At 41.1% G+C, this 27,684-nt stretch overlaps 1 protein-coding gene and 1 long non-coding RNA gene across 5 annotated transcripts in view; one reads left to right on the top strand and one right to left on the bottom strand.

Moving 5' to 3' along the window:
- The window catches only part of LOC104929807 (septin-9), a 95,232-nt gene that overhangs the window by 21,555 nt on the left and 45,993 nt on the right, over positions 1-27,684 (top strand). For 2 of the 4 annotated variants that reach the window (XM_010744419.3, XM_010744420.3), the window contains one exon: positions 10,137-10,904. In XM_010744419.3, coding sequence (XP_010742721.2) covers positions 10,137-10,904 — 768 coding nt within the window. Of the gene's footprint in view, positions 1-335; positions 690-8,705; positions 8,907-10,136; positions 10,905-27,684 lie in introns of those variants that run through there. The other 2 variants (XM_019261886.2, XM_027285811.1) reach the window with 2 other exon arrangements.
- LOC109139204 (uncharacterized) lies at positions 15,172-17,409 on the bottom strand. The gene is made up of 2 exons (XR_003463400.1): positions 17,334-17,409; positions 15,172-16,444 (listed from the first exon to the last, which is right to left on the bottom strand). It is a non-coding gene; the product is annotated as an uncharacterized LOC109139204 (long non-coding RNA).

Raw genomic sequence — 27,684 nt, 5'->3', positions numbered from 1 at the left:
TTTTCCCCCAACGTGACTCCTGATTTGTGCGCTCACGGGATGCTGATGTTGGCATATTCCACAGCCTTAAGGAAAAAGTCACTGCGAGTCATGTGATCGAGCCCACAGGAAGCTCGCTTGAATGTGTAGCATGCGTATAATTTGACCAGCCCAGTCAAAAATGAGAGCTTTCACCGAAAGGAAGCAGTCTGAGAGGACTTGCTGCAGGAGAAGGGGAGGGAGGTAGGGAGGGAGGGAGGAATGGAGGGAAGGAGGATTGGGGGGGGAGGGAAGACAGTGAGCTAGAAAGAGTGAGAGAGGGAGGGAGGTGAGGAGGAGAGGGAGGGTGGGGGGTTGTCAACGCTGGCTCATTCCAGGCTCTGGAAGTTGAGAAGGAGGAGAAGAGAAAAATAAGTTGCTGCTCTAAGGAAGAGAGGAGAGATAGAGAGAGGGTTCGGATCAGTGAGCTGCTCGACTCTTGTGTTTTTTTTTTTTTCCCCTCCCCTCCTCTCCCTTGCACGGGCTCCTAATTTGGGATTTGTTTAAAAGCGGGACTGCGCCCCAGGAAGACTTTTCCTTGCTGGGGAAAGGGATCCCTGCTCCCTCTCTCTCGCATTATACACACACCCTCACATACACACTTGCTCTCCCCAAAATGTCTGATTCCACTGTCAACGCTCACTTGGAAGGGATCATATCAGACTTTGAAGGTTAGTTTTTTTTTTTTTTTTTTTCCTCCTCTCTTGGGCTCTGCTCTGCTCCACTGCTTTTTCTTCTTGTCACGCTGTGAAGCGAGGCGCTCTTTAACCCTGCCATGAGGACACTATAGATAGTTTCCACATGTTTGATTGGAACCGAGCGGATCTGGAAAAAACGGAGAGTGAGAAGGGCCTCGTTGACATCTGCGGTGAGCTGTGCTGTTTTGAAAGGGAAATCGTGCTCAAAGTGTTGCTTTTCGCTGCTCTTTAACTTTTGTCGAGATGCATGAGTGTGTTTGTTATGGCTCACGGTCATGTATGTATTCGAGGCTCAGATGGGTCAGAAGAAAATGTGATGATTTAGCCTCTAACCTGCAACATGGAGAGGCCATGTACTGTATTTTGAGCACTTTTGAGACTGACCGTGAGGGGAACACCTGGCACACCTCCCCCCCTCTGTTGCCTCTTCTCCTCTTCCTTTTCATCTCTCTGCCCCTGGCCCACAGATTCCCTCTGTCATCCCTCTCCTCCCTCCTCCTCATCCCACGCCTGTGCTTCCCCCTTTTCCTCTCTCAGCAGCTCGTCCATCCTCAGCCCCTCTCCCCTTGCCTGGCTGCTGGTGGATGCGAGGAGGGTGGGTGGATGTTTCCGGGTTTGACAGGCCGACACCTCTCCCCTAACCTGTCTGTCTATTTGACTATCTGTCTCCTGTCTCTCTCACAAACACATAGCCATTAGGAACGCATCCACACTTGTCCAGGGCTGCTCCTCTGTCAACACCAGTTTGCTTGTGGTATGTACGGCGAATCTCTCTGCCTCCCTCTCCCCTCGCTCCCTGTCTTTAAACCATTGGCTTACATAGTGCAACAGAGCCGAAAGATAAGTGGCATTCATAAAAAAGTGGGCTTTAACCATGCGGCTCAGTTATGCTTTCAGACATCCCCAACATAATGGGATACTGTTGTTATTGTCAATGATGTGTGTTGCCCCCGGTAGAACTGAGTGTGTGTGTAATACCTTGTTGTCACCACCATGTACCATGATGTATGGCCCTGTGTGGCTTAGAGAGTACAGCGTGGCACAGATGCAGCAGGAGTGTGAATCCTGTGAGCCAACAAGTCGATAAGAATCAGATTTGGAAAGTAAATTATTTAAAGTACTTGTCTTACAATGATAAAGTAGCTTTGTCACACGCTTTTCTCTCTGCTTAACTCGTTTTAAAACTCTACTTTTAAACTATAATGAAACTTCCTTTGAAAAGGCATAAATCACACAGTATTCTGCAGGAGGACGTTCCTTTGAAATTCCTTCAAAACTCTTTGTAAAAGCTTTGTTGGACACCACTTTCACTCATATTAAAATAGTTAGTAATAGCTAAGTGTCATAATGCTACCGGCCTTTTTTGTTCTTTTAGTTGACTTTTTAGTTGACTACCTTTCATGACAGCTAATCCTAAAGCTTGAATATGCAACTTTTAAAAGAAAAAACACAATCTTCCTTTCACGAATGAACAGTTGAATTCAGAAGCAACAAAACACTTTCTTATTGAAGTGCACTCGGAGGTTTTTGTTGCTACAGCCTTACTTGGTCTGGTATGACTTGTGGCATATGGTGGCTAAAACTTCTGATTGATATTGCTGCACACTGGATAGCACAGTTCACTGACTTAATGACTCTTTATTTACTCGTGCTACCGTCACAGCATGTTCTTGCTTTCTGGCAAATAATACACAGCGTCCTTTTAATTCTAGTCGTCAGGCTGCTGCAGGATTTTTCTAGATCTTGTGTGAGAGAGGAAGATTTGGCAAAATGCAGTGTGGGACTGGAAGCGTATTTATTTTGGATGAACAAAACAGATTGACTGCTGCATTTTTTGTGCTCTCATAGTTTCCACTGTAATACAGCATACGCTGCACTTAAATCTGTGAATAAAAGTATAACGTTTTTTTTTTGTAAATGTCGCACTCTGCGGTTGCCATGTCACTGTTACTTGCTGTGTGATGCAGTTAGCTGGTGAGGGAGACAAAAGACAATCCTGTCTTGCCCATGAGGTTGATGACCTCAGCCCTCACAAGCTGACGCAGATCATCGACCGAGCCACTGAACACTCAAACATTCATACAGTGTCATTTTTTTGTTGTTGTTACAGCTCCTTGAAAAAAAAAGGTCTGTTCTCTTGCAAAAGCCCCTTGTGTTTCTATATTTGTGAGACATTAAGTAGTTTAAAATCCCATTAACCAGATGTGAACCAGATATCTGGCTTATGTTGACTCCTATTTAAAGCAATGGCACCGAAAAAGCTGCCACTGCTACTAGTCTCCTTCCTTTTCTTTCTGTGTGTCTGCATGTTAAGGGCATTCACTGGTCCAGTGAGAGGAAATTCCACAGGAGTAGATTTCTGTGGTGGGTGAAAATGTCGGGGTAGGCAGTGGAGGAGTGCATCTGAGCACAACCAGGCCTCTCTTTACAGATGCCTGCATGGCACTGACCAAGTTTTGCCAGTCAATGATGAGATACAGTGAAACGTTTAACCACCAGATAAGGACATGTGTTAAAGATTATAGATAGAAGACCATCATATTCATTATCATAGGTGTTTTTAAATTACTCTTAAGTTTATAAAAAGGCCAGATGTAATATTTACCCTTGACACATTTTTTAATGGCAGTTTGCTACCACACCAATTGCATTTTAATTATACACCGGAGAGTTTCTTTTAAATTCAGGGGCCCAACTTGTTTTTAGGACAAAACTGCTTCATGGTGATGGTGAGAAATCTGTGGAAGGATCATGGCAAGATCTCAAATGCCTGCATATTGTTTATTGCATTGGTGTAAACATTCTTTCTTTTGGGTAAAAGAACAGAAGTATGGGGTTAATGTGCTATTAAAACCATTGAAGCTCAGTCTTGTGACAGAATGCCACAAGGAGCCTCATTGATAAGAGCTTGTGAGGGAGGAAGTGTCTTCTGGCTGAGGCTGATGATCCTCAGGAGTCTCCACGCTTATCTTCATTTATCAGGGCGCTCTATACTCGCCAGCTAGGACAGGTTTCCTGCTGATGACGGCAAACGTATCGGAGCTTCTGGGAAGCACCGGGGGTCACTCTGAGTTAGAGTGAACACAGCAGGTCTTTGTTAGGCCTTAAATCTACTCCTACTACTCCGTTCTTCCTCTCCGCTGGACATGTGGGGGCGAAAGCGGCACCATTGCCAACCCCCCCGTCCAGACCCCAGAGTTATCAGCAGGGTCCATGCTATGCTAAAAACAACTAGCCTGTGATGAAAGATTGTCTTTTGTACATAGAGAAGAAAGTGTTAGGAAACTCTCTCAGGAAAGCTTCATGCTAAATGCTTTTATTTCAGTGGTTCGCAAAAGAGAACCTGCTGAGCCTTTTTAAGCTGATGTGGTAAACTTAAAGTTTTATCAGAGATACATAAGGCAAGGCAAGGCAAGGCAAGTTTATTTGTATAGCACAATTCGTACACAAGGCAATTCATAGTGCTTTACAGAGGCAAGGAAAAACATTTGACATTAAGACAAGCAATAGCAATAGAAATAAAAAATGAAAAAGAGAAGAAAACTTTATTAAAAATATCAGAATGTCATTTAAAATCATTAAAACAGCCAATTTGAAAACAATTTAAAACATTAAACGAATCACTGGATTATGATTAAAAATTCTTTAAACGTTCTTAAAAAGAGCTCAGCCATAAGCACGTGAAAAGAGAAAAGTTTTTAACCTGGATTTAAAAGTGCTAAGAGTTGGGGCTGATTTCAGTCCTGCTGGTAGTTTGTTCCAGTTGTGAGCAGCATAACTGCTAAATGCTGCTTCACCGTGTCTGGTTTGAACTCTGTGCTCCACTATCTGACCTGAGTCAGTAGATCTCAGAGCCCTACTGGGTCTATATTCTACTAGCATGTCATTTATGTATTGTGGGCCTAAACCATTCAGTGATTTGTAAACTAGTAGCAGAACTTTAAAATCTATTCTGTGGCTGACTGGGAGCCAGTGTAAAGATTTAAGAACTGGGGTGATGTGTTCTGATCCCTTTGTTCTGGTCAAAACTCGAGCTGCTGCGTTCTGAATGAGCTGAAGTTTTGATTGCTAAATCTCAAATCTTGATTTGTTGATCTGTGGTTAACATGGTAACAGCAAGAGTGGTAAATACTACTACTAATAATAATACTGAGTAATACTAGTAAACACTCATTAAGTGCCTACTTTAATAGAAATGCAGCTGGTGTATGTGTTTACAGCGCAGCCAAACAAACGTGTTGGACACCTCGATGAGTAGTTGGAGCTGATGCTCCTTCTTATTCCAACACAAAAATAAAAAATCCCATCGGAAACAATCACAGTGAGCACTATCTTCTGTGATGCATTCATTATATAGATCCTGTGACTGCGTCACAAGAAAAGCAGTCCCGTGTTTTTTACCAAGTGAATGCTTTTAATGTAAAGCAGCAGCAGCAGCAGCAGCAGTAGTAACAGTAGCAGTAGTAGTAGTGTTGTGTTTGCACTAGCAGCAACCGAAAAGAGCTGTGATAAGGCTGTGGGAGAGTGAACAGTAAACAGTAAGGCTGATTGTGATAAAATGAAAATTACAAACAGTAAGTCTGTTTTACATGCATGCTTCGTTTCCTGGGAATCCCCCATGCATGTGAAGGCAATTTGAACCAGCAGAATGGTGGACTCTGCCACTTATATTATAAACTCAACTATATAGGGAACGAAAAAACATTTAATGGGTACTGCTGGGTGAAAATATGCTGACAAATAGTATCAAAAACAGGTTTATTTATTATATTTACAATATAAAAAATATGTGTTTTTGCATGATGGTAGTTTGTGTACATTCCTGCTGTAGTGATCTTCAGTTTCCCTCAACAACTGAGGACAAAAGGCAGTTCTGAAGCGTCCAGTCCGTCTGCTGTCATGCTCAGAGAGGCACAGAGAACGTCCATGTGGTGCTCATCCAGTAACGTTACACGCTACACTGGAGAACAGAGTAGCATCATCATATGATTTTCTGCCATTTCGACCATGTTTCAACGCGCGTTAGTTGAAAAACATCGCGCTTGGCTGCGGCTCCCTCCTTATTTGGCAGTTCGGTCGAGTCGAGCAAGTTTACGGTATATCCAAAATGAATAGGGTTCAGACATCTTCAAAGCAGATTTTGCTTCAATTCCAAGTTAAATGAGAGGCAAAGACGGAGCGAGAGAGAGAGAGAGAGATGGCTGGGGTTGACATTTGGTTTACATTGGTGCTCATTAGTATTATCTTTACTTGGTTGAAAGGGTTGCGATCACTGCTATCGCCTCAGTGCAGCATACAGCAGCTTTGAGACATCAAATGGTTTTATCCTTGATGCACACACACACACACACTGCCATGACCCACAACTTGCACGCACACACTACTGTTTGCAGTCGTGCATAAACATGCAGTCACATTGATAGTGACTGAGATATTGCAGAGGCAAAGTAACGGTGCCATCTTGCTTACATAAATACATGAAGAGAGAAGGAGATATTAGTGTGCGACCTCCCCTTCATTCACACGCACAAACACAGATCCCGGGATGTAGTGTGTGGTGTGATGTTAACAGAGGCAGAGAGTTTGGCTCCCACCAGGGCAGAGCAGGCTGTGTTTGCTTTACCCTACAGCTGTGTTTAAACACACACACACACATACAGAGAGAGAGAGATGGAAACACAAGTGACAGGGCCTCTGACTCCACTGTGTCTGTGAGGACCTCACTGTGTCGGGCTCTGCTGACACACACCACACAGTTAGCACAAATCTAGTCAAACAGGTCATTATATCAAAATCACAGTCAAACACAGTTTTAAGTGGTGTGTGGCACGTTGGATATATTTCTGTAGCTCAAAGCCTGTTGCCCTTGCACGGATAGCCACAGTATATCAGCTGCTCGAGTTCACTTCCTGTCCTTATTGGCAAGAAATTCTCCTCGTTAGAAATTTCAGGCTTTCACCTCTGCATCAAATGAATTTTTACATATAACCTCATCGTGACTGGTGTGTCATTCATGTGCTTCATTCTCATACTTAAAGAAGAACAGAGCACACTGACAAGCATGTCTTCCAGGAAAATCTCAACGCCCGTTTTCCAGTTTTCTCAAATAGAATTACATTATTCCATGTGGGCAAAGACAAAGAGCTTATTGTCAGAGATGAAATGATCCGTGCTACATGCATATACAGTCGGAGTTTGAACTTAAGTCACAATGTTTTTGTCATTGTCTCTCACTGCTGTAAATGAAGAAATGTCAAGATTGTCACATGCAGTTAACACGCAGGGGTTTGTGTTTATGGTTTTCTGTGTTCTAGAGGCTTCACTGAGAACATGGCAAACCATATTACAGACATTTGAGGACACATTACACCAGAGAATGGCATACAAAAGGAAAATGTATAATATAATAATAGTATAGAACAGTGTCTCTCAGATGGAGTACTGCAGGGGCTTTCTTTATGTATACCAAACATCTTTTGCGTTGGTCACGGGGGGCTTGGTTGAAACAATCTTTTAAGGAACATTATTGAAAAGAGTCATATACAGTATTAATTATTCAGTATCCTGTTTAAGTGAATGATACATTCCAGGTACAGGCTCTAGGAATCGCTGATTATAAGTAGGATTGCTGTCCTGTAATCACCATAATCATGCTGAAGGTGAGAAACATTGACAGTAAGTAAACTAAGAACAACTGAATATTTCATATAAAGTTTTACAGAAGAATAATGGAGAAGTTACTGATTCAGACCCCGAGTTATTTCACAGTGCACTCGGGCTGCTTCTCTGATATCAGACTGAGACAAAAACCTGCTGAAACATATTAAGGATGTGAAAACACTGATTTCCAGGAAGACAGTGTTCTACCATGCTGTTGCTTGGCCTGTCAGCCGTGAAGCAGGCCAGAAGCCTACGCAGGCCTGGGTGTTTATCTGGGACAGAGGCCGTGTTGCTCCACGGTTTGTAGCTGCTCTGGGCTGAGCTGAAGTGTCAGTCTCACATCTGACATAAAGCTTACCAGGACAAGAGGGGAGAAAAATAAATAAATATGTGAAACAACAATACTGGCACAATAAATTGATATGGTTGGTTAATGTTGGAATGGGTTTGACAAAATGTTTGGTATGAAAAAATATAATAAAATACAACCTACCAAAACAACAAAGGACCACATATTTTCTTTTTAAAAAATATATATTTTGTCTTTACTTAAAATCACATATTATCCACACTTTAAACTTACACGTGGGGTGTTTCACAAGAAAAGATAAGAAAATGACAAAAAAATTAAACAAAGGAGCAATATACAGAGCTTGACAAATGTATTAGACTAACTGTCAGAGACCATCCAGCATCATGAAGTGCTTTAATGCCAATTCACCTTTTTATACCCAAATTTGAGCGAGCTCACTGGGCTTCTCTGCGAAGTCAGAACTGAATCAAGCATAATATTCTGATACGTTCTAAAACTAATTCTTCTGTTCAGGAATGCAAGTAAATTTGACATTGTAACCAAGAAATAATAATGTGCTTTACTATTTTATTTTTTTTCCCAGTTTTTGTAAAACAGTGAATTTGAAAACTCATGTATAAACAATAATTATATTTTATATATTATAAAATATTTTATATTTTGGCATTAAAAAGATCATTTTTGGTTAAAGGGTTTGGTGTATTAACCATTACAGAAACATTTCGTAATTACCAATGCTGTTAATTTTTGGGCAGCTGTGGCATAAACTTTACATCGGGTGGTGCTCTAATATATTTAAATACTGTACATTTTCAATTTTTTTTTTTTTTTTCCAAATTTCTTCAAATTTAGCAGTCTCACATATAAACCACCTACATATTTGAATTGTCTTATAGTTTAATCAGACATCTTTTGTGACATGCATTCATGCACACCTACAGATCCGTAATGACTACAGTAATTAAGCTCAGGGGTCACGCGATCAATAAGGGCGCTCGCGAGGCGTGGTCAGTGGGTTCGTCGTCACGTGAACAGGTGTGCAGGTCGAGAAAAAGACGAAGAAGGTGTCCGTAAATGTTTAGCCGTCTTTAGCCTTTTTGTTTTGCCTGACAGTTTCAGTTTGTTTGAACTTGGTGGGACTACAGGAATATTTTCATCGAGTGGATTACAAACTACAAACAGCATGCTGTCGAGATATGTGAAGCGTGTCAAATCCGGTAAGATTATTTTGGGGTCATTTCAGTGGCTACAGCAACGTGCAAAGTGATGTTTTTTTTTTTTATTAGAACTTTTTATTTATTCACACAATTTTAACACATGAAGATGTACATAAAATTATATTAATCTCAGTTACAGTCATTCAAATCAACATCATTGCATACCCATATATATATACACACACACAATACCTTTTCCCAGCAACCTTTACGCTGATACATATAGTGTTCCATGAAATACTCCTGCTACATCCCTTATAGTCAAATAATGCAGATAATTCACTTAACAATCACAAACATTGATCGTTACTGAGATAAGAAAAGGAATTAAACTAATTTTACAATAATAATAATAATAGACATCCAAAAATTAAAATGAAATTAAAATGAAAAAGAAAAAGAAAAGAGGTGCTTAGTGTTCTGATATCATCTTTGTTATTGGTTCCCATCTTCTTTCAAATTTTCCCAGTTTCAGTTGCAATCTTGCTGTAGTTTTTTCCATAGTAAATACCTTCTTTACTCTGTCTCTCCACTGCGTTATATTGGGGGGTTGTGGTTTCAACCAAGAGGTTGTGATCATTTTCCTTGCTATCAGAAGCAAGACTTTCAGCAGCAAAGTGATGTTTAACCACATTTTCTACTCATTGTGGTGAAATGTGTTTGTATGCAGGGGTTTGTCAGTCTGCTCATTGTTTATGCTGATTTATTTCAGCACTTCATTTGTTCAGGTGCTGACTGCTGCTCATATTCATCTACATTGTTTGTGGTTTACTCAACAAAGAATGAGAGAGTTTTTCACCAAGCAGGTGTTATTGTTATCTTCTTTTTCTAAATAAAAAAAGATTTAATTCTCTGAAGAAGCCCAGAATTTGCTGACCTGTAGTAATACTTGTATCATTTGACTTTCTGTCTGATCCAAAACAAACATTTGAACAATGCCACCACTGAATAAGAAAACCAGCTGCCGCTTTGTTTCACCAAAGAGAAAGTCATGAGAATTATCGCTGCGGCAGCAGCAGGCCCTCGTGGTATCTGATTTGTTCATCGTGGCTTTTTTTTTTCTTCTTCTCTTCTTCTTGTCTTGCATAACGATCATAAGACGCTTTATTAATGAATAAAGTTAAATATCATACAGATGCTGCTGCCGCAGCGCCAGCCAGTGTAAACATCTGTACGAGCTAAGAGGTTCTTCTGTTTCTTGTCTAACCGCAAATGTTCTGTGTTTTCCAGCGCTGAAACGGTCATTTGAGGTGGAGGAGACAGATTCATCTACACACCCTTCTCCCCTGTCTCGTCGGACCACCAACCCCCTCCGCTCATCCACCTCTTCCACATCCAGCCAGCGGAGCTACGACCTAAGCTCCCGCAACTCTGACTACTCCTCTTCCAGATCTTCCCCCTCGGAGTCCTCCAATCCACGTTCCCCAAAGACCGGCATGAGGCGCATTGAGTTAACAGGGGGTCGTAACCCTGACACAGCCTCTTCCCGTCGCACAGAAATCTCCATTGAGGTCTCCTCTAAGCAGATTGACAACTCACCAAGTGCTGGCATCGCCCGCTTTGGCCTCAAACGGCCTGAGGTCAGCCTGAGCAGTCGGAGTAGTCCCCTGGACAGCTCCTCCAACTCCATCTCCAGCTCCAGCTCCAGCTCCACAAACAGGCGGGCAGAGCTCAGCATGACACGGCCCAGTGAGCCCCCCGCTCCTCCCAGGAGGGTGGATGCCCAGCTGTCCTCAGCCCCAGTCTCAAGGATCCCTGAGCCCCCTCAGAGAAGAGCAGAGCCCCCGTCCCCGATCCTCAGCCCTGTTGAGGGGGCCTCCAGGAGGCCAGAGATGCCTGTCTTCAGACAGCAGGACGGTTTGGTGCCAAGCAGCGCGGTGGAGAACAACAACCACCCGCCTCCTGCACCTAGTGCTCCTCTGCCCTCCCTGGCGGAGCCACGGGTGGAGAGGGTGCAGTCACCTGTCACAGAGCCGCCCGCAGCCCGACCAACAGAGAGTGAGTACCTGCTCGGTTCAGGATGTCTTATATTCTTTTACTTGTGTATAAAGGTCGAACTATTTATTGTTTATTGAAGTGAACTGTTCATTTTAGCCTCATCTGTTTGTGTTTTTGATTTAAGAGCCACTCGACTGTCCTCCTCATGGCCTATCTTTCTAAATCCAATGACTTGCGACAGTTTGGCAGCAACTGTGATGAAATCATCTGATCTTTACTTTTCCATGGTGCTGCTGTTCACAAGTGTTTAACCTAATATTACAACGAACCCGTCCAGTCTTGTTGAGGCACTCAAAGACACAGGCGTATTCACAGAATCGTACATCACATTTAAACATATGTTTACCTTGATTCACACGCTATTCCTCCTCTTTCTACGACCAGTCTTGTCACGCCGCACACCGAACACCGTCAAATCCAACTGGAATTGATCGTCAATCACGAAACGGAGCTCTGTAATTCAGTTTGACACAAATATGAACCTTGACAGACTTTATTTTGTATTTGTTCAGGATTTCTGCTCTTAAAAAGAAATTGTATTCAACCTACGAGGCAGCTGGGAAGTAACAATAGCAACCATAAAGAGCGCAAGCTTGAGTGAGCTTCAGTAAGTCTAGACTAACTGTGAATGTAGGTCAGGGAGGTTGATGATGAGAATCACAGGGCTGCTCCCAGGACAGCCGTTTAAAAAGAACTCATATAGGCAAGCAGCTGAAGAGGCGAGCTCACTCGAACTGGTTGAAATCACTGTAAATGTTTTGCATGTGTGCTGAATCTGCAGTAGATGCATAGGCTTCCTCTCACTGACATAATTAATAATCAGTTACTGTTCAGATGACGTTGACGGCAAGTTTGGTGGCTGGCGCCGGTGTTTGTGTCTTTTGTTACGTAAGACGTTGTCACTACTATTCCTATTAACCTGTCCTTGTCTAGACAACACAGAGTCAGTCTTTACTTTTCAGCTACTACTGACTAACCTCCCAGACATGCGGTACAGAGATGATGCCAAGCTCAAACTGAGTATCAGATGTTTTTGTAGTAACTTAGCGCCATAACTTTTGGTTTTTACTGAGGCGAAACTTCAAGAAATGCCTCATAACTGTGGTGAGATACCGAATACTGGTGAGTCATTGTTCTGCTGGACTAATCTCTCCATGTAGATCAGGTCAAGAGTGGAAGAACAAGGCTCTCGAATGTTCTCTGATTGATCGTGTTGTCCCACAACAAGGCATTGTATGATTGGATGGAGACGTTTGTGTATGATTTTTATTTTTTTTTACCTTAAATCTAGCAGTGTGCAATCATGGCAGGGTTGGTTAACAGTCAAATAACTACCATGACATTCAGTAAGTGATTCCATGCTGTGGATATTTCTCATCCACAGTGGATGAAACCTGATCTTTACAGTTATCCCATGACCTTTCTTTTAGCGCCACCCTCAGGACAAACGCTTGCATGATTAGCTGACTCACTAGGCATGCTCTATGAATGCCTAAATTGTCAGTGTGTTTATTTCATCAGTTTCTTTGCTACTGTGGAGTGTGATGACTTGCAGCATGTGCAAGGCTGGGTGTTATGGAGCATAAGTTCCACGGTCTCAGTGGCATTGTCGTGTTAATTCCCAAGTATGCTTCAACAGAGGCTGAGCTTGTAACGGTAGGCAAATATGTTTGTTTGTTTGTGCTGGTTTGTATGCAGTGGCTTTCAAATCTCCACTTTGCATTTCCTCTTGCAGGTTATTTGTGCCTGTCTCTCTATCTGTGTGTGTGTAGTGCTGTTATCTGGAGACAGCTGTGCTTATGGGCTCCTCTCACTGGTTGAGTAGTATCCAGGCGTAGGCGGCTGGGAGGTGATACATTCCAAATCTGGAGGTCATAAAACACAAAAATAGAAAGCCTCCAATTTCCACTTTTTTTATGCTGTGTGTTGCCGCTCTGTGTGTCTCTCTCTCTGTTCAATGCACTTCCTTAGCACACAGCTAGGGGTTTGATTTTATTTCTGCCTCTTGCTGAAAGCGTTTCTTTCCGATTTCCGTTTCTTAGGCACCACAGCATTACTGAATCTGTCAGCAAATGTACAAGGTAAATATCTGATATTGTGGGAGAACGGGAAGGGAAATGAGCAAGGAAAAGTGAGAGGATTAAGTCTCAACTTCTGCCACATTTGGCTCAGATTACCGCTTTCCTGCTCAGTCGTCCATGTGTAGGGCGGGAGGCCCTGCTAGAAAGAAGCTTAGGAAGAAGATATGGAGGAGGAAAGAGAGAGAGAGAGAGAGAGAGAAAGACAGGAGGGTCGGTGGGCAGAAGGCAAAAGGGAGAAAAATGGAGAGACACATAAAGTGTGCGAGAAAAAGAGATTTCCTGTAAAGTTCGTCTGCAGGGAGAAAACAAAATGAGAAAAGCCCACTGTAACCTCGAGTCATTTGGGAGTAAAACTAAACCGACAGACCACACGGCTTTGACGACATGCCCAAAACTACAATTTACTTTCCATTTCCTCAGCAAGTACACACAGCACAGATTGTGGCAAATTCTTTTTTTAAAGTATTTATTTTTGCATAAACATTTTGTATTTTTTTTTTTAGACGGAAAAACTGGGAATGTTTTCCGTTTCTATCTTTTGTTGTTTACTTTTGTTCTAGCTTGTGTCAGCACTGTGTCCGGTGGGACGCTGGCAGTGTTGTTTTTTTACTGTGTGTCCCATTAGATTATTGCCTAAGGGCTCATGTGATATGATTTACCTGCCTCTGGGCTCTTACTTTGTTTTTTGCACATCAGTGCTTATGTGCACGTGTATCTGTTCAGCGTATACATTCATCCTCACACAGATGACACGGTAAAGATTGTCTTGCCCGTGGGAGAGTGACGGATGAACACGCTGATGAGCGATAAACTGGTTGTTTTCGTGGCGGCTGCAAAGTACAAGGCGCTGCAATGACATGCTCTGTTTCGGTTGATTTGTCGACTTTAATGATGAGCAGCTGTATCGAGTTGTGTGGCGTTTCAACAGGATGTGAGCTCATGTTTAGACACACACACGCACACACACACACACACACACACACACACACACACACATTTATCCGTTTTGTACTTGTTTCCTGTCCCATGTGTTGACCTTGATTTATTTTGTCTTGGCTGTCAATATATCTGGGAAACTTGGCTAACATTAAATAAAGATGACTGGTTTGAGGAGTGTGATTTGATAATCGGCTTTTGCTGTAGTGCAGCATCATTCTAGTGTTTATGACGTAGCATTGCGTTAATTTTACTGAGCAAAGTATTGCTGATGTTTGTTGCTTTCCAAAACTGTGCAGTTCAAACTGAACTTCATATTTCATCTTCTCACCAGTACCTGTAGCCAACACACCAATGCAACCCAGTGTAGTGTTTTGCTTTAGTTCTATGTCAGACTGAACATTGTAATAAACAGGCTCAAGTGAACACAGTTACTGTATGTCAACCACCAGATTAAGTTTCTGTTGAACGAGTATTGTGACCTGACAGAGATCCAAGAGCATAAAAATGCTGTTTATAGTTGACTTCCTTTTTTAATAAACTCTTGGCTTATTAAAAGGCATTACTCATAGGGAATTAATTTCTTATAATTATGTGTTATGATTAGTAAATATCTATTTTAATCAACTAAAATAGTATCATAATTGTCACATTCAGCACTTGTAAGACCAGAATGTCAACATATTCCATCCCGATACCATCCATGTTTATTGTCGCTGACTTATTTTTGGTCTCAGCAAGTAATTCAAGTAATTTAAGTTATTATCTCTGCCAGCTATAAGCCGGAGGGAGGTTATGAGTTTGGTTGTGTGTACTTGCGGGAATGTTTCATGTATGTGTGTAACCGATAACAGTTTTGATAAAATAAAAATAAACTACTCATTTATAGGGTAAACATAATGATTCTTATTGTCAGGTGATTACACACTAATGTATTTATGAATATTATATTTGATTTCTGACATATTCTGTAAATGGAGCCCCCTAAATCTGACACACTGAGTCAGCAACAGTTTTTAACGGTGACTCACTATGTTATGATCTGCTGGGTCCTGCTGAGTGCTATCCTAGTTTCACCACATTAAAACAGTATTCATCTCCTTCACACAAACAAAGGTCTTTTGATAGGCCTGCCGGAACTCGGTTGGAAGCGAGGACTTGTGCATGTCACAAGGGATGGGAATGTGTTTGCACATCTCACTTGTGCTCATCCAGTTTCTGTTAACATGAAATAAAAACACGGACATGGATCTGACTGACACACAATTTAATAAACGTCATTCTCAAGAAAGCATACAATTTTATAAGACTTTTTAAAGCTAGCTTGTTATCACTGAAGGCTGTAAATTCATCAATCAAAGCAAATAACATTCAGCAATCATTTAAACTCCTCTTCATGGTATAATAAAATGCAAAGCTGTCATCATGTTTTTAATCTTTTGTGATATCTTTGTCATTTTTACAGGCAGATAAATCCATCCAGATGTTGTTTGAAAGTATTTACAGCAGATTTGTTAAACGGTGCCAAAAGTCTGCAGGTTTTCAGTCCAAGCAATCATTTCTCAACCATAATTCACTGATCACCTCCTCCTCTGTTGGAAGATGTGCTGATCACTGATTGGTTTACTCTGGTACTGACTAGGACTGAAATACAGTTTGAATGGGTGATCTTTGAAAGTATTTAGCTCAGTTTTAAAGGTCCAGTATGTAAAGATTGAAGCAACTGCACAACTAGATGCCTACACACTGGACCTTTTTTAAGTCGTGCAGGGTTTACAGTTCTCAGCATCATTGAAAAGCACCACCAGCACACTTTTTTGTTTAGAGAATATCCAGGAACTCACTCATTTCCTGTGATATGCATTGGAAGAAATAAATGAAACTACTAAAACTACTACTACTACTAGTAGTAAGACACAGCATGCAAAACAACAATCACCGCAATCATTTTGTCTGCTTTGCCGTGTGCTGTTGCTTTGCAGTCTGGAGCTTTGTTGGTTATACCAGATGTTCCTTTCATAGAGGTTTATGAGATCACTCACTGAAAACCCTCTGATCTGTCTCAAAAGGTTAGTAGTGATCAGGTAGGTATGAACTTGGTCATAATGCTGTGTGATATACACCTGGTCTACTCTCCGCATAGCTCCCCATAGTGTGTTCTGGACTCGAATTATGATCCTGGCACTGTTTCCCTCTCGGGCGTTGCGAACATAAGATGGAAATTGCCTGGACGTGTCTGTATAGACATTTCCAATAGTGTAGTACCGGTATCTCCAAGGCAGTGGGTCCAACAACTCCTCATAGTTTCCGTAATAATGTGAGCCATAATCTCCATGGCTTAGGTCAAAGTTCAGATAGACATCGTTAGTGTTGATCTCAACTGTGTTGGCAAACCAGTGGAGCAGCAAAAGACTGGACTTCAAATCGTCGATTGAATACAGCTTTTGTACAGCTGACACGGAGGTCAGGGCAAGCAGCAGAGCTACACAGCAACTCAAGACTCCTCCTGACATCTTCATCATCCTGTTGAGATATTTTAAAAGTTATTGGTCACACTATAAACCAGGCATGTCCAAAGTATGACCCAGGGGCTAATCACGAGACACATAAACGCTAAACATTAACCTCTAAGGACATAACTACTGGTGTTATGTACCTGTAGATATAAAATATTACTTTCTGATAGATCGTGTGAAAGACGAGAGCAAGAGTGATACCTTTTAAACTTAAATGTTAACAGACTTTGCATTACTCATAATAAGTCATATTTAAAATGAACATGAAGTTCAGATTTGTATCAACTTCATGCAAGTTTTAACGTGTTCCATACAATTATTATTCTGTGTTATCTGACTTCAGATGTGAAAGGACAGGAAGAACTGGTTTTTAGATTTGTTCACAGCTGATTGGCTTAGATTTGGTTACATTGTCATTTTAATAGAAAATGATAATTGTGACAATAAAAATAAAATTGTATATCAGTATCAGTATGTTACTTTTATTGGTAATTTTTTCATCTTTTTCCGGCCCTCTTTTAAAAGAAGTTTGGACACCCCTGCTATAGATGCTCAGTCCATACATGTCCATACATTGTAACTGGAGAGCATCAAATGATTATTTTTATGATTTGGTAAATGTATTTTACTATCAGTTTTTATTTTGATAAATGGGCCATTCTGAAAAAGTTAATCTCAAGTAAATATGAGGCTTCATCAGTCAAGTTTATTCATTTAAATTAGCGTCTTCCAAAGTCTTTTTAGTGCAAAATTCCCTCTCTGTTTCCTTGTTTAGTTTTGCTGGAGGGATAGTAACAAGAGAACTCTCACAGAGAATACTTGATAAGTACGTCACCATTCATATAAAATTGTGTTAAGATGAGGCAAAAACTAGCGAAGAGAAAATAAGAGCTCACCTGTGTTCTGCCGTAACGTATCTGAATCCTGCGTTTGTGTGCGAGCAGGCAGTGACAGCGGGTAATTATAGTTTCCTTGTAAATGAAACTGAAAGTGTTGCTGTGGTTACAGTTTCATAGTACAACTGTTTGGATGAAACTTTCCTCTGTATTCACGAGAAGCAGTACTCCCTGTCAGTGTTTTTTGTCTTTGCAGAATTGCAAAAATGTCATTATTTTTATTTACAGTACTGGAGTCAAGGAGTGGAGTAAAAGTACAAGTGCTATATCAAAAAACTGACTTGAGTAGAAGTTGAAGTGTCCTTTAAACACCATACTAACTGTAAGTAAAAGTACTAAAGCATTCAAAATGTTTTGTACTTAAGTATTGCAAGTAGAAGTATGTAAAAAAAAAAACTGTTGTTTATTATTTCAAAAATTTATTAAGGCACAACTTCTAATGTTACAGTGCTACAATGTTCATGTGTTGCTGAAATTTCTGGGAAGCAATTCACCGACACAAAATAAGGATCTTGAATCAATCAATTGGTCTTTAAAGGTTTTGTCATTTTATTCTTGCAAGAGGAACAGTTCTACAAATGCACAAGACAGTCTGCAGAAAATGTTCAGGGTGGGGCAGTCCCACACTGATTCTTATACATTTCTAAGGAGTATTCGTCATTATTATGATTTAACAAAAACATTTGAATGCTTTAGTACTTTCACTTAAGTATGATGTTTAAAGAACACTCAACTTCTACTCAAGTCAGTTTTTTGATAAGCACTTGTACTTTTACTCCACTCCTTGACCCAGTACTGTAAATAAAAATAATACTTTTTGCAATTCTGCAAAGCCAACAAACACAGACAGGGAGTACTGCTTCTCTTGAATACAAAGGAAAGTTTCATCCAAACAGTTGTACTATGAAACTGTAACCACAGCAACACTTTCAGTTTCATTACGAGGAACTATAATTACCGCTCTCACTGCCTGCTCGCACACAAACGCAGGATTCAGATACGTACGGCAGAACACAGGTGAGCTCTTATTTCTGTTCGCTAGTTTTTGCCTCATCTTAACACAATTTTATATGAATGGTGACGTACTTATCAAGTATTCTCTGTGAGAGTTCTCTTGTTTTCGTGTTACTATCCCTCCAGCAAACCTCAACAAGGAAACAGAGAGGGAATTTTGCACTAAAAAGACTTTGGAAGACGTTAATTTAAATGAATGAACTTAGACTGATGAAGCCTCATATTTACTTGAGATTAACTTTTTCAGAATGGCCCATTATCAAATAAAAACTGATAGTAAAATACATTTACCAAATCATAAAAATAATCATTTGATGCTCTCCAGTTACAAGGTATGGACAGTATGGACTGAGCATCTATAGCAGGGGTGTCCAAACTTCTTTAAAAGAGGGCCGGAAAAAGATGAAAAAATTACCAATAAAGTAACATACTGATACACAATTTATTTTTTTGTCACAATTACATTTTCTATAAAATGACAATGTAACCAAATCTAAGCCAATCAGCTGAACAAATCTAAAAACCAGTTCTTCCTGTCCTTTCACATCGGAAGTCAGATAACCAGAATAATAATTGTATGGAACACGTTAAAACTTGCAGAAGTTGATACAAATCTGAACTTCATGTTCATTTTAAATATGACTTATTATGAGTAATGCAAAGTCTGTTAACATTAAGTTTAAAACGTATCACTCTTGCTCTGTCTTTCACACGATCTATCAAAAAGTATATTTTATATCTACAGGTACATAACACCAGTATGTATGTCCTTAGAGTTAATGTTTAGCGTTATGTGTCTCGTGATTAGCCCCCGGGTCATACTTTGGACATGCCTGGTTTATAGTGTGGTCAATAACTTTTAAAATATCTCAACAGGATGATGAAGATGTCAGGAGGAGTCTTGAGTTGCTGTGTAGCTCTGCTGCTTGCCTGACCTCCGTGGTCAGCTGTACAAAAGCTGATTCAATCGACGATTTGAAGTCCAGTCTTTTGCTGCTCCACGGGTTTGCCAACACAGTTGAGATCAACACTAACGATGTCTATCTGAACTTGACCTAAGCCATGGAGATTATGGCTCACATATACGGAAACTATGAGGAGTTGTTGGACCCACTGCCTTGGAGATACCGGTACTACACTATTGGAAATGTCTATACAGACACGTCCAGGCAATTTCCATCTTATGTTCGCAACGCCCAAGAAGGAAACAGTGACAGGATCATAATTCGAGTCCAGGAACAGAACGGAGCTTTGCGGAGAGTAGACCAGGTGTATATCACACAGCATTATAATCAAGTTCATACCTACCAGATCACTACTAACCTTTTGAGACAGATCAGAGGGTTTTCAGTGAGTGATCTCATAAACCTCTATGGAAGAAACACCTGGTATAACCAACAAAGCTCCAGACTGCAAAGCAACAGCACATGGCAAACCAGCAACAGATTGGAAAGCAGACGAAATGATTGCGGTGATTGTTGTTTTGCATGCTGTGTCTTACTACTAGTAGTAGTAGTAGTAGTTTTAGTAGTTGCATGTATTTCTTCCAATGCATATCACAGGAAATGAGTGAGTTCCTGGATATTCTCTAAACAAAAAGGTGTGTTGGTGGTGCTTTTCAACGATGCTGAGAACTGTAAACCCAGCACGACTTAAAAAAGGTCCAGTGTGTAGGTATCTAGTTGTGCAGTTGCTGATTTCCTCTCACCTTCAATCTTTACATACTGGACCTTTAAAACTGAGCTAAATACTTCAAAGATCACCCATTCAACTGTATTTCAGTCCTAGTCAGACCAAAGTAAACCAATCAGTGATCAGCACATCTCCAACAGAGGAGGAGGTGATCAGTGAATTATGGTTGAGAAATGATTGCTTGGACTGAAAACCTGCAGACTTTTGGCACTGTTTAACAAATCTGCTGTAAATACTTTCAAACAACATCTGGTGGATTATCTGCCTGTAAAAATGACAAAATATCACAAAGAATTAAAACATGATGACAGCTTGCATTTTATTATACCATGAAGAGGAGTTTAAATGATTGCTGAATGTAATTTGCTTTGATTGATGAATTTAACAGCCTTCAGTGATAACAAGTAGCTTTAAAAAGTCTTATAAAATTGTATGCTTTCTTGAGAATGGTTTATTAAATTGTGTGTCAGTCAGATCCATGTCCGTGTTTTATTTCATGTTAACAGAAACTGGATGAGCACAAGTGAGATGTGCAAACACATTCCCACCTTGTGACATGCACAAGTCCTCGCTTCCAACGAGTTCCGGCAGGCCTATCAAAAGACCTTTGTTTGTGTGAAGGAGATGAATACTGTTTTAATGTGGTGAAACTAGGATAGCACTCAGCAGGACCCGCAGATCATAACATAGTGAGTCACCGTTAAAAACTGTTGCTGACTCAGTGTGTCAGATTTAGGGGGCTCCATTTACAGAATATGTCAGAAATCAAATATAATATTCATAAATACATTAGTGGTAAATCACCTGACAAAAGAATCATTATGTTACCCTATAATGAGTAGTTTTATTTTTTATTTATCAAAACTGTTTATCGGTTACACACATACATGAAACATTCCCGCAAGTACACACAACCAAACTCATAACCCTCCCTCAGGCTTATTACTGGCAGAGATAATTACTTGAATTACTTGAATTACCAAAAATAAGTCAGCGACAATAAACATGGATGGTATCGGGATGGAATATGTTGACATTCTGGTCTTACAAGTGCGAATGTGACAATTATGATACATTTTAGTTGATGAAAATAGATATTTACTAATCATAACACATAATTATAAGAAATTAATTCCCTATGAGTATGCCTTTAATAAGCCAAGAGTTTATTAAAAAAGGAAGTCAACTATAAACAGCATTTTTATGCTCTTGGATCCTGTCAGGTCACAATACTCCGTTCAACAGAAACTTAATCGGGTGGTTGACATACAGTAACTGTGTTCACTTAGCCTGTTTATTACAATGTTCAGTCTGACATAGAACTAAAGCAAAACACTCACTGGGTTTGCATTGGTGTGTTGGCTACAGGTACTGGTGAGAAGATGAAAATGAAGTTCAGTTTGAACGTGCACAGTTTTGGAAAGCAAAAACATCAGCAATACTTTGCTCAGTAAAATTAAGCAATGCTACGTCATAAACACTAGAATGATGCTGCACTACAGCAAAAGCGATTATCAAATCCACTCCTCAAACCAGTCATCTTTATTTAATGTTAGCCAAGTTTCCCAGATATATTGACAGCCAAGACAAAATAAATCAAGGTCAAACACAGGGACAGGAAACTAGTACAAAACGGATAAATGTGTGTGTGTGTGTGTGTGTGTGTGTGTGTGTGTGTGTGTGTGTGGTGTGTGGTGCCTAACATGAGCTCACATCCTGTTGAAACGCCACACAACTCGATACAGCTGCTCATCATTAAAGCGACAAATCAACCGAAACAGAGCATGTCATTGCAGCGCCTTGTACTTTGCAGCGCCACGAAAACAACCAGTTTTATCGCTCATCAGCGTGTTCATCCGTCACTCTCCCACGGGCAAGAACATCTTTACCGTGCCATCTGTGTGGGATGAATGTATACGCTGAACAGTACACGTGCACATAAGCACTGATGTGCAAAAAACAAAGTAAGAGCCAGAGGCAGGTAAATCATATCACATGAGCCCTTAGGCAATATATAATGGGACACCACAGTAAAAAAACAACACTGCCAGCGTCCCACCGGACACAGTGCTGACACAAGTTAGAACAAAAGAAAACAACAAAAGATAGAAACGGAAAACATTCCCAGTTTTTCCGTCTAAAAAAAAATACAAATGTTTTATGCAAAAATAAATACTTTAAAAAAAGAATTTGCCACAATCTGTGCTGTGTGTACTTGCTGAGGAAATGGAAAGTAAATTGTAGTTTTGGGCATGTGTCAAAGCCGTGTGGTCTGTCGGTTTAGTTTTCTCCCAATGACTCGAGGTTACAGTGGGCTTTTCTCATTTTGTTTTCTCCCTGCAGACGAACTTTACAGGAAACTCTTTTTTCTCGCACACTTTATGTGTCCTCTCCATTTTCTCTCCCTTTTGCCTTCTGCCCCCCGACCTCCTGTCTTTCTCTCTCTCTCTCTCTCTCTCCTTTCCTCCTCCATTCTTCTTCCTAAGCTCTTTCTAGCAGGCCTCCCGCCCTACACATGGACGACTGAGCAGGAAAGCGGTAATCTGAGCCAAATGTGGCAGAAGTTGAGACTTAATCCTCTCACTTTTCCTTGCTCATTTCCCTTCCCCCGTTCTCCCACAAATCAGAAAATTTACCTTGTACATTGCTGACAGATTCAGTAATGCTGTGGTGCCTAAGAAACGGAAATCGGAAAGAAACGCTTTCAGCAAGAGGCAGAAATAAAATCAAAACCCCTAGCTGTGTGCTAGGAAGTGCAGTGAACAGAGAGAGAGACACACGGAGCGGCAACACAACAGCATAAAAAAAAGGGGAAATTGGAGGCTTTCTATTTTTGTGTTTTATGACCTCCAGATTTGGAATGTATCACCTCCCAGCCGCCTACGCCTGGATACTACTCCAACCAGTGAGAGGAGCCCATAAGCAACAGCTGTCTCCAGTAACAGACACAACACACACACACACACACACACACACACACACATAGAGAGACAGGCACAAATAACCTGCAAGAGGAAATGAAAGGTGGAGATTGAAAGCCACTGCATACAAACCAGCACAAACAAACAACATATTTGCCTACCGTTACAAGCTCAGCCTCTGTTGAAGCATACTTGGGAATTAACACGACAATGCCACTGAGACCGTGGAACTTATGCTCCATAACACCCAGCCTTGCACATGCTGCAAGTCATCACACTCCACAGTAGCAAAGAAACTGATGAAATAAACACACTGACAATTTAGGCATTCTATAGACATGCCTAGTGAGTCAGCTAATCATGCAAGCGTTTGTCCTGAGGGTGGCGCTAAAAGAAAGGTCATGGGATAACTGTAAAGATCAGTTTTCATCCACTGTGGATGAGAAATATCCACAGCATGGAATCACTTACTGAATGTCATGGTAGTTATTTGACTGTTAACCAACCCTGCCATGATTGCACACTGTAGATTTAAGGTAAAAAAAAAAAAAAAATATAACAAACGTCTCCATCCAATCATACAATGCCTTGTTGTGGGACAACACGATCAATCAGAGAACATTCGAGAGCCTTGTTCTTCCACTCTTGACCTGATCTACATGGAGAGATTAGTCCAGCAACAATGACTCACCAGTATTCGGTATCTCACCACAGTTATGAGGCATTTCTTGAAGTTTCGCCTCAGTAAAAACCAAAGTTATGGCGCTAAGTTACTACAAAAACATCTGATACCAGTTTGAGCTTGGCATCATCTCTGTACCGCATGTCTGGGAGGTTAGTCAGTATTAGCTGAAAAGTAAAGACTGACTCTGTGTTGTCTAGACAAGGACAGGTTAATAGGAATAGTAGTGACAACGTCTTACGTAACAAAAGACACAAACACCGGCGGCAGCCACCAAATTTGCCGTCAACGTCATCTGAACATTAACTAATTATTAATTATGTCAGTGAAGGAAGCCTATGCATCTACTGCAGATTCAGCACACATGCAAAACTTTTACAGTGATTCAACCAGTTCGAGTGAGCCCTCTTCAGCTGCTTGCCTATATGAGTTCTTTTTAAACGGCTGTCCTGGGAGCAGCCCTGTGATTCTCATCATCAACCCCCTGACCTACATTCACAGTTAGTCTAGACTTACTGAAGCTCACTCAAGCTTGGCTCTTTATGGTTTGCTATTGTTACTTCCCAGCTGCCTCGTAGGTTGAATACAATTTCTTTTTAAGAGCAGAAATCCTGAAAAACAAATACAAAATAAAGTCTGTCAAGGTTCATATTGTGTCAAAACTGAATTACAGAGCTCCGTTTCGTGATTGACGATCAATTCCAGTTGGATTTGACGGTGTTCGGTGTGCGGCGTGACAAGACTGGTGCGTAGAAAGAGGAGGAATAGCGTGTGAATCAAGGTAAAACTATTGTTTAAATGTGATGTACGATTCGTGATATACGCCTGTGTCTTTGAGGCCTCAACAAGCTGGAGGGTTCGTTGTATATTAGGTTACACATGTGAACAGCAGCACCATGGAAAGTAAAGATCAGTGATTTCATCACAGTTGCTGCCAAACTGTCGCAAAGGTCCTTGGATTAGAAAGAATGGCCTGAGGGAGGACAGTCAAGTGTGTCTTTAAACCACCCCCAACACTGCGGCTAATAAATGAAAACACCGTTTCCCCACTTCCATACACCCCTCATGTTCGACCTTTACTACCAACGTACATCAGTCAGACCATCCTGAAGCCGAGCAGTTACTCACTCTCGTTGTCGGAGGCTGCGGGCGGCTCTGTGTGACGAGGGACTGCACCCTCTCCACCCGTGCCTCCGCCAGGGAGGGCAGAGGCACTAGGTTTGCAGGAGGCGGGTGGTTTGTTGTTCTCCACCGCGCTCTGTTGGCACCAAACCGCCTGCTGTCTGAAGACAGGCATCTCTGGGCCTCCTGGAGGCCCCCTCACAGGGCTGAGGATCGGGACGGGGGCTCTGCTCTTCTGAGGGGCTTAGGGATTCCTTGAGACTGGGCTGAGGACAGCTGGGCTCACCCTCCTGGGAGAGGAGCGGTGGGCTCACTGGGAGCCTTGTCCTGCTGAGCTCTGCCGCCTGTTTGTGGGCTGGAGCCTGGGCTGGAGATGGGAGTTGGAGGAGCTGTCCAGGGGACTACTCCGACTGTTCAGGCTGACCCAGGCGTTTGAGGCCAAAGCGGGCGATTGCCGCACTTGGTTGATTGTCAATCTGCTTAGAGGAGACCTCAATGGAGATTTCTTGTGGACGGGAAAGGCTGCTGTCAGGGTTAACGACCCCCTGTTCACTCAAGCGCCTCATGCCGGTCTTTGGGAACGTGGATGTGCGCGGACCTCCGAGGGGGAAAAGATCTGGAGGGAGTAGTCAGGAGTTATGCGGGAGCTATAGGTCGTCGCTCCGCTGCTGGATGTGGAAGAGGTGGATGAGCGGAGGGGGTTGGTGGTTCGACAGACGGGGAGAAGGGTGTGTAGATGAATCTGTCTCTCCTCACCTCAACTGGACCGTTCTCAGCGCTGGAAACACAGAACATTTGGCGGTTAGGACAAGAAAAGAAAACCTTAGGCTCGAAGAGGTACAGTATCAAACTGGCCTGGGCTCGCAGCAGCATCTGTATGATGATTAACTTTATTCATGAATATCAAGCGGTCTTATTGATCGTTATGCAAGACAAGAGGAGGGGCGAAGAAGGAAAAAAAAAAAGCCCACGATGCACACACATCGATACCACGAGGGCCTGCTGCTGCCAGCAGCGATAATTCTCATGACTTTTCCTTTGGTGAAACAAAGCGGCAGCTGGTTTTCTTATTCCAGTGGTTGGCATTGTTCAAATGTTTTGTTTTTGGATCAGACAGAAATCAAATGATACAAGTATTTACTACATGGTCAGCAAATTTCTGGGCTTCTTCAGAGAATTATTATCTCTTTTTTTTTAGAAAAAGAAGATAACAATTAACCACCTGCTTGGTGAAACCTCTCATTCTTGTTGGTAAACCACAAATACAATGTAGTGACATAGCGCAGCAGTCACCACCTGAAACAAATGAAGTGCTGAAAATACATCAGCATAAACAATGCCAGAGCGACAAACCCATACATCCAACAACACTTTCAATTCACCACATGAGTAGAAACTGTGGTTAAACATACTTTGCTAGTGAAAGTCTTGCTTCTGTAGCAAGAAAAATTGAATCACAACTCTGGTGGAAACCACAACCCCCCCATATAACGCAGTGGGAGGAGACAGAGAAAGAAGGTTATTTACTATGGAAAAAAACTACATACAGCAAGATTGCAACGAAAACTGGGAAATTTGAAGAAGATTGGGGAAACCAATAACAAGATGATAATCACGAACACTAGCACCTTTTCTTCTTTCTTTTTCATTTTAATTTCTGAATTTATTCGTTTAATTTTGGATGTCCTATTATTATTCTCTTATTGTAAAATTAGTTTAATTTCCCTTTTCTTATCTCAGTAAGGATGCAATGTTGTGTGATGCTAAGTGAATTACTGCATTATTACTTAAGGGATTAGTAGCAGGAGTATTTTCATGGAACACTATATGTAGCAGGTAAAGGTTGCTGGAAAAGGTATTGTGTGTGTATATATATATAGGTTATGCCAATGATGATGATTGAATGAACTGTAACCTGAGATTAATACCCAGAATTTATGTACATCTTGCATGTGTTAAAATTGTGTGAATCAATAAAAAAGACTTCTAATAAAAAAAACACCCTCATTTGGCCACGTGCGATAGCCACTGAAAATGACCCCACTAATCTTACCGGATTTTGACACGCTTCACAATATCTCGACAGCATGCTGTTTGTGATTTTGTAATATCCACCGATGAAAATATTCCTGTATTCCCACCAGTTCAAACAACCTGAAACTGGTCAGGCAAACCAAAAAAGTCCTAAAGACGGCTAAACATTTTAACAGCACGGGACACCTTCTTCGTATTTTCTTTTCCCTCGACCTGCACACCCTGTCACTTGACGACGAACCCCACTGACCACGCCTCGCGAGCGCCCTTAATTGATCGCGTGACTGCCCTGAGCTTAATTACTGTGATCATTACGATCTGTAATGGTGTGCAATGACAGGCATTGTTCACAAAGATGTCTGATTATTAAACGATAAGACCAATTCAAATATGGTAGGTGGTTTATAATTGAGAAACTTAATTTTGAAGAAAATTGGAAAAAAAACATTTTATTGAAATGTACAGTACTTAAATATATTAGAGCACCAACCCATAGGTAAAGTTATGGGGCCACGTGCCCCAACAATTAACACGCATTGGTAATACGAAATGTGTCTGTAATGTTAAACAAGCCCTTTAACCCAAAATAATGATCTTTTTAGAAAATGCACTAAAGATTTTTAATATGATAAAATTATTGTTTACTGATAAACACTGTTTTACAAAAAACTGAAAATCAATAAAAATAGTAACAGCAACTTATTATTTCTTTGGTTTTTACAATGTCAAATTTTACTGCATTCCTGAACAGAAAAATTAGTTTAACGTCATAATGTTAATGCTTGATTCCAGGTCGGACTCTCTCAGAGAAGCCAGTGAGAGCTCGCTCAATATTGGGTTTTAAAAAAACGGTGAATTGGCATTCAAAGGCACTGCCTGGATGCGC

The sequence above is a fragment of the Larimichthys crocea genome, chromosome XII, assembly GCF_000972845.2.
Source record: "Larimichthys crocea isolate SSNF chromosome XII, L_crocea_2.0, whole genome shotgun sequence".
NCBI classification, from domain to species: Eukaryota; Metazoa; Chordata; class Actinopteri; family Sciaenidae; genus Larimichthys; species Larimichthys crocea.
The sequence above is the reverse complement of the archived record's forward strand: the minus strand, read 5'-3'. Positions and strand labels throughout refer to the sequence as shown.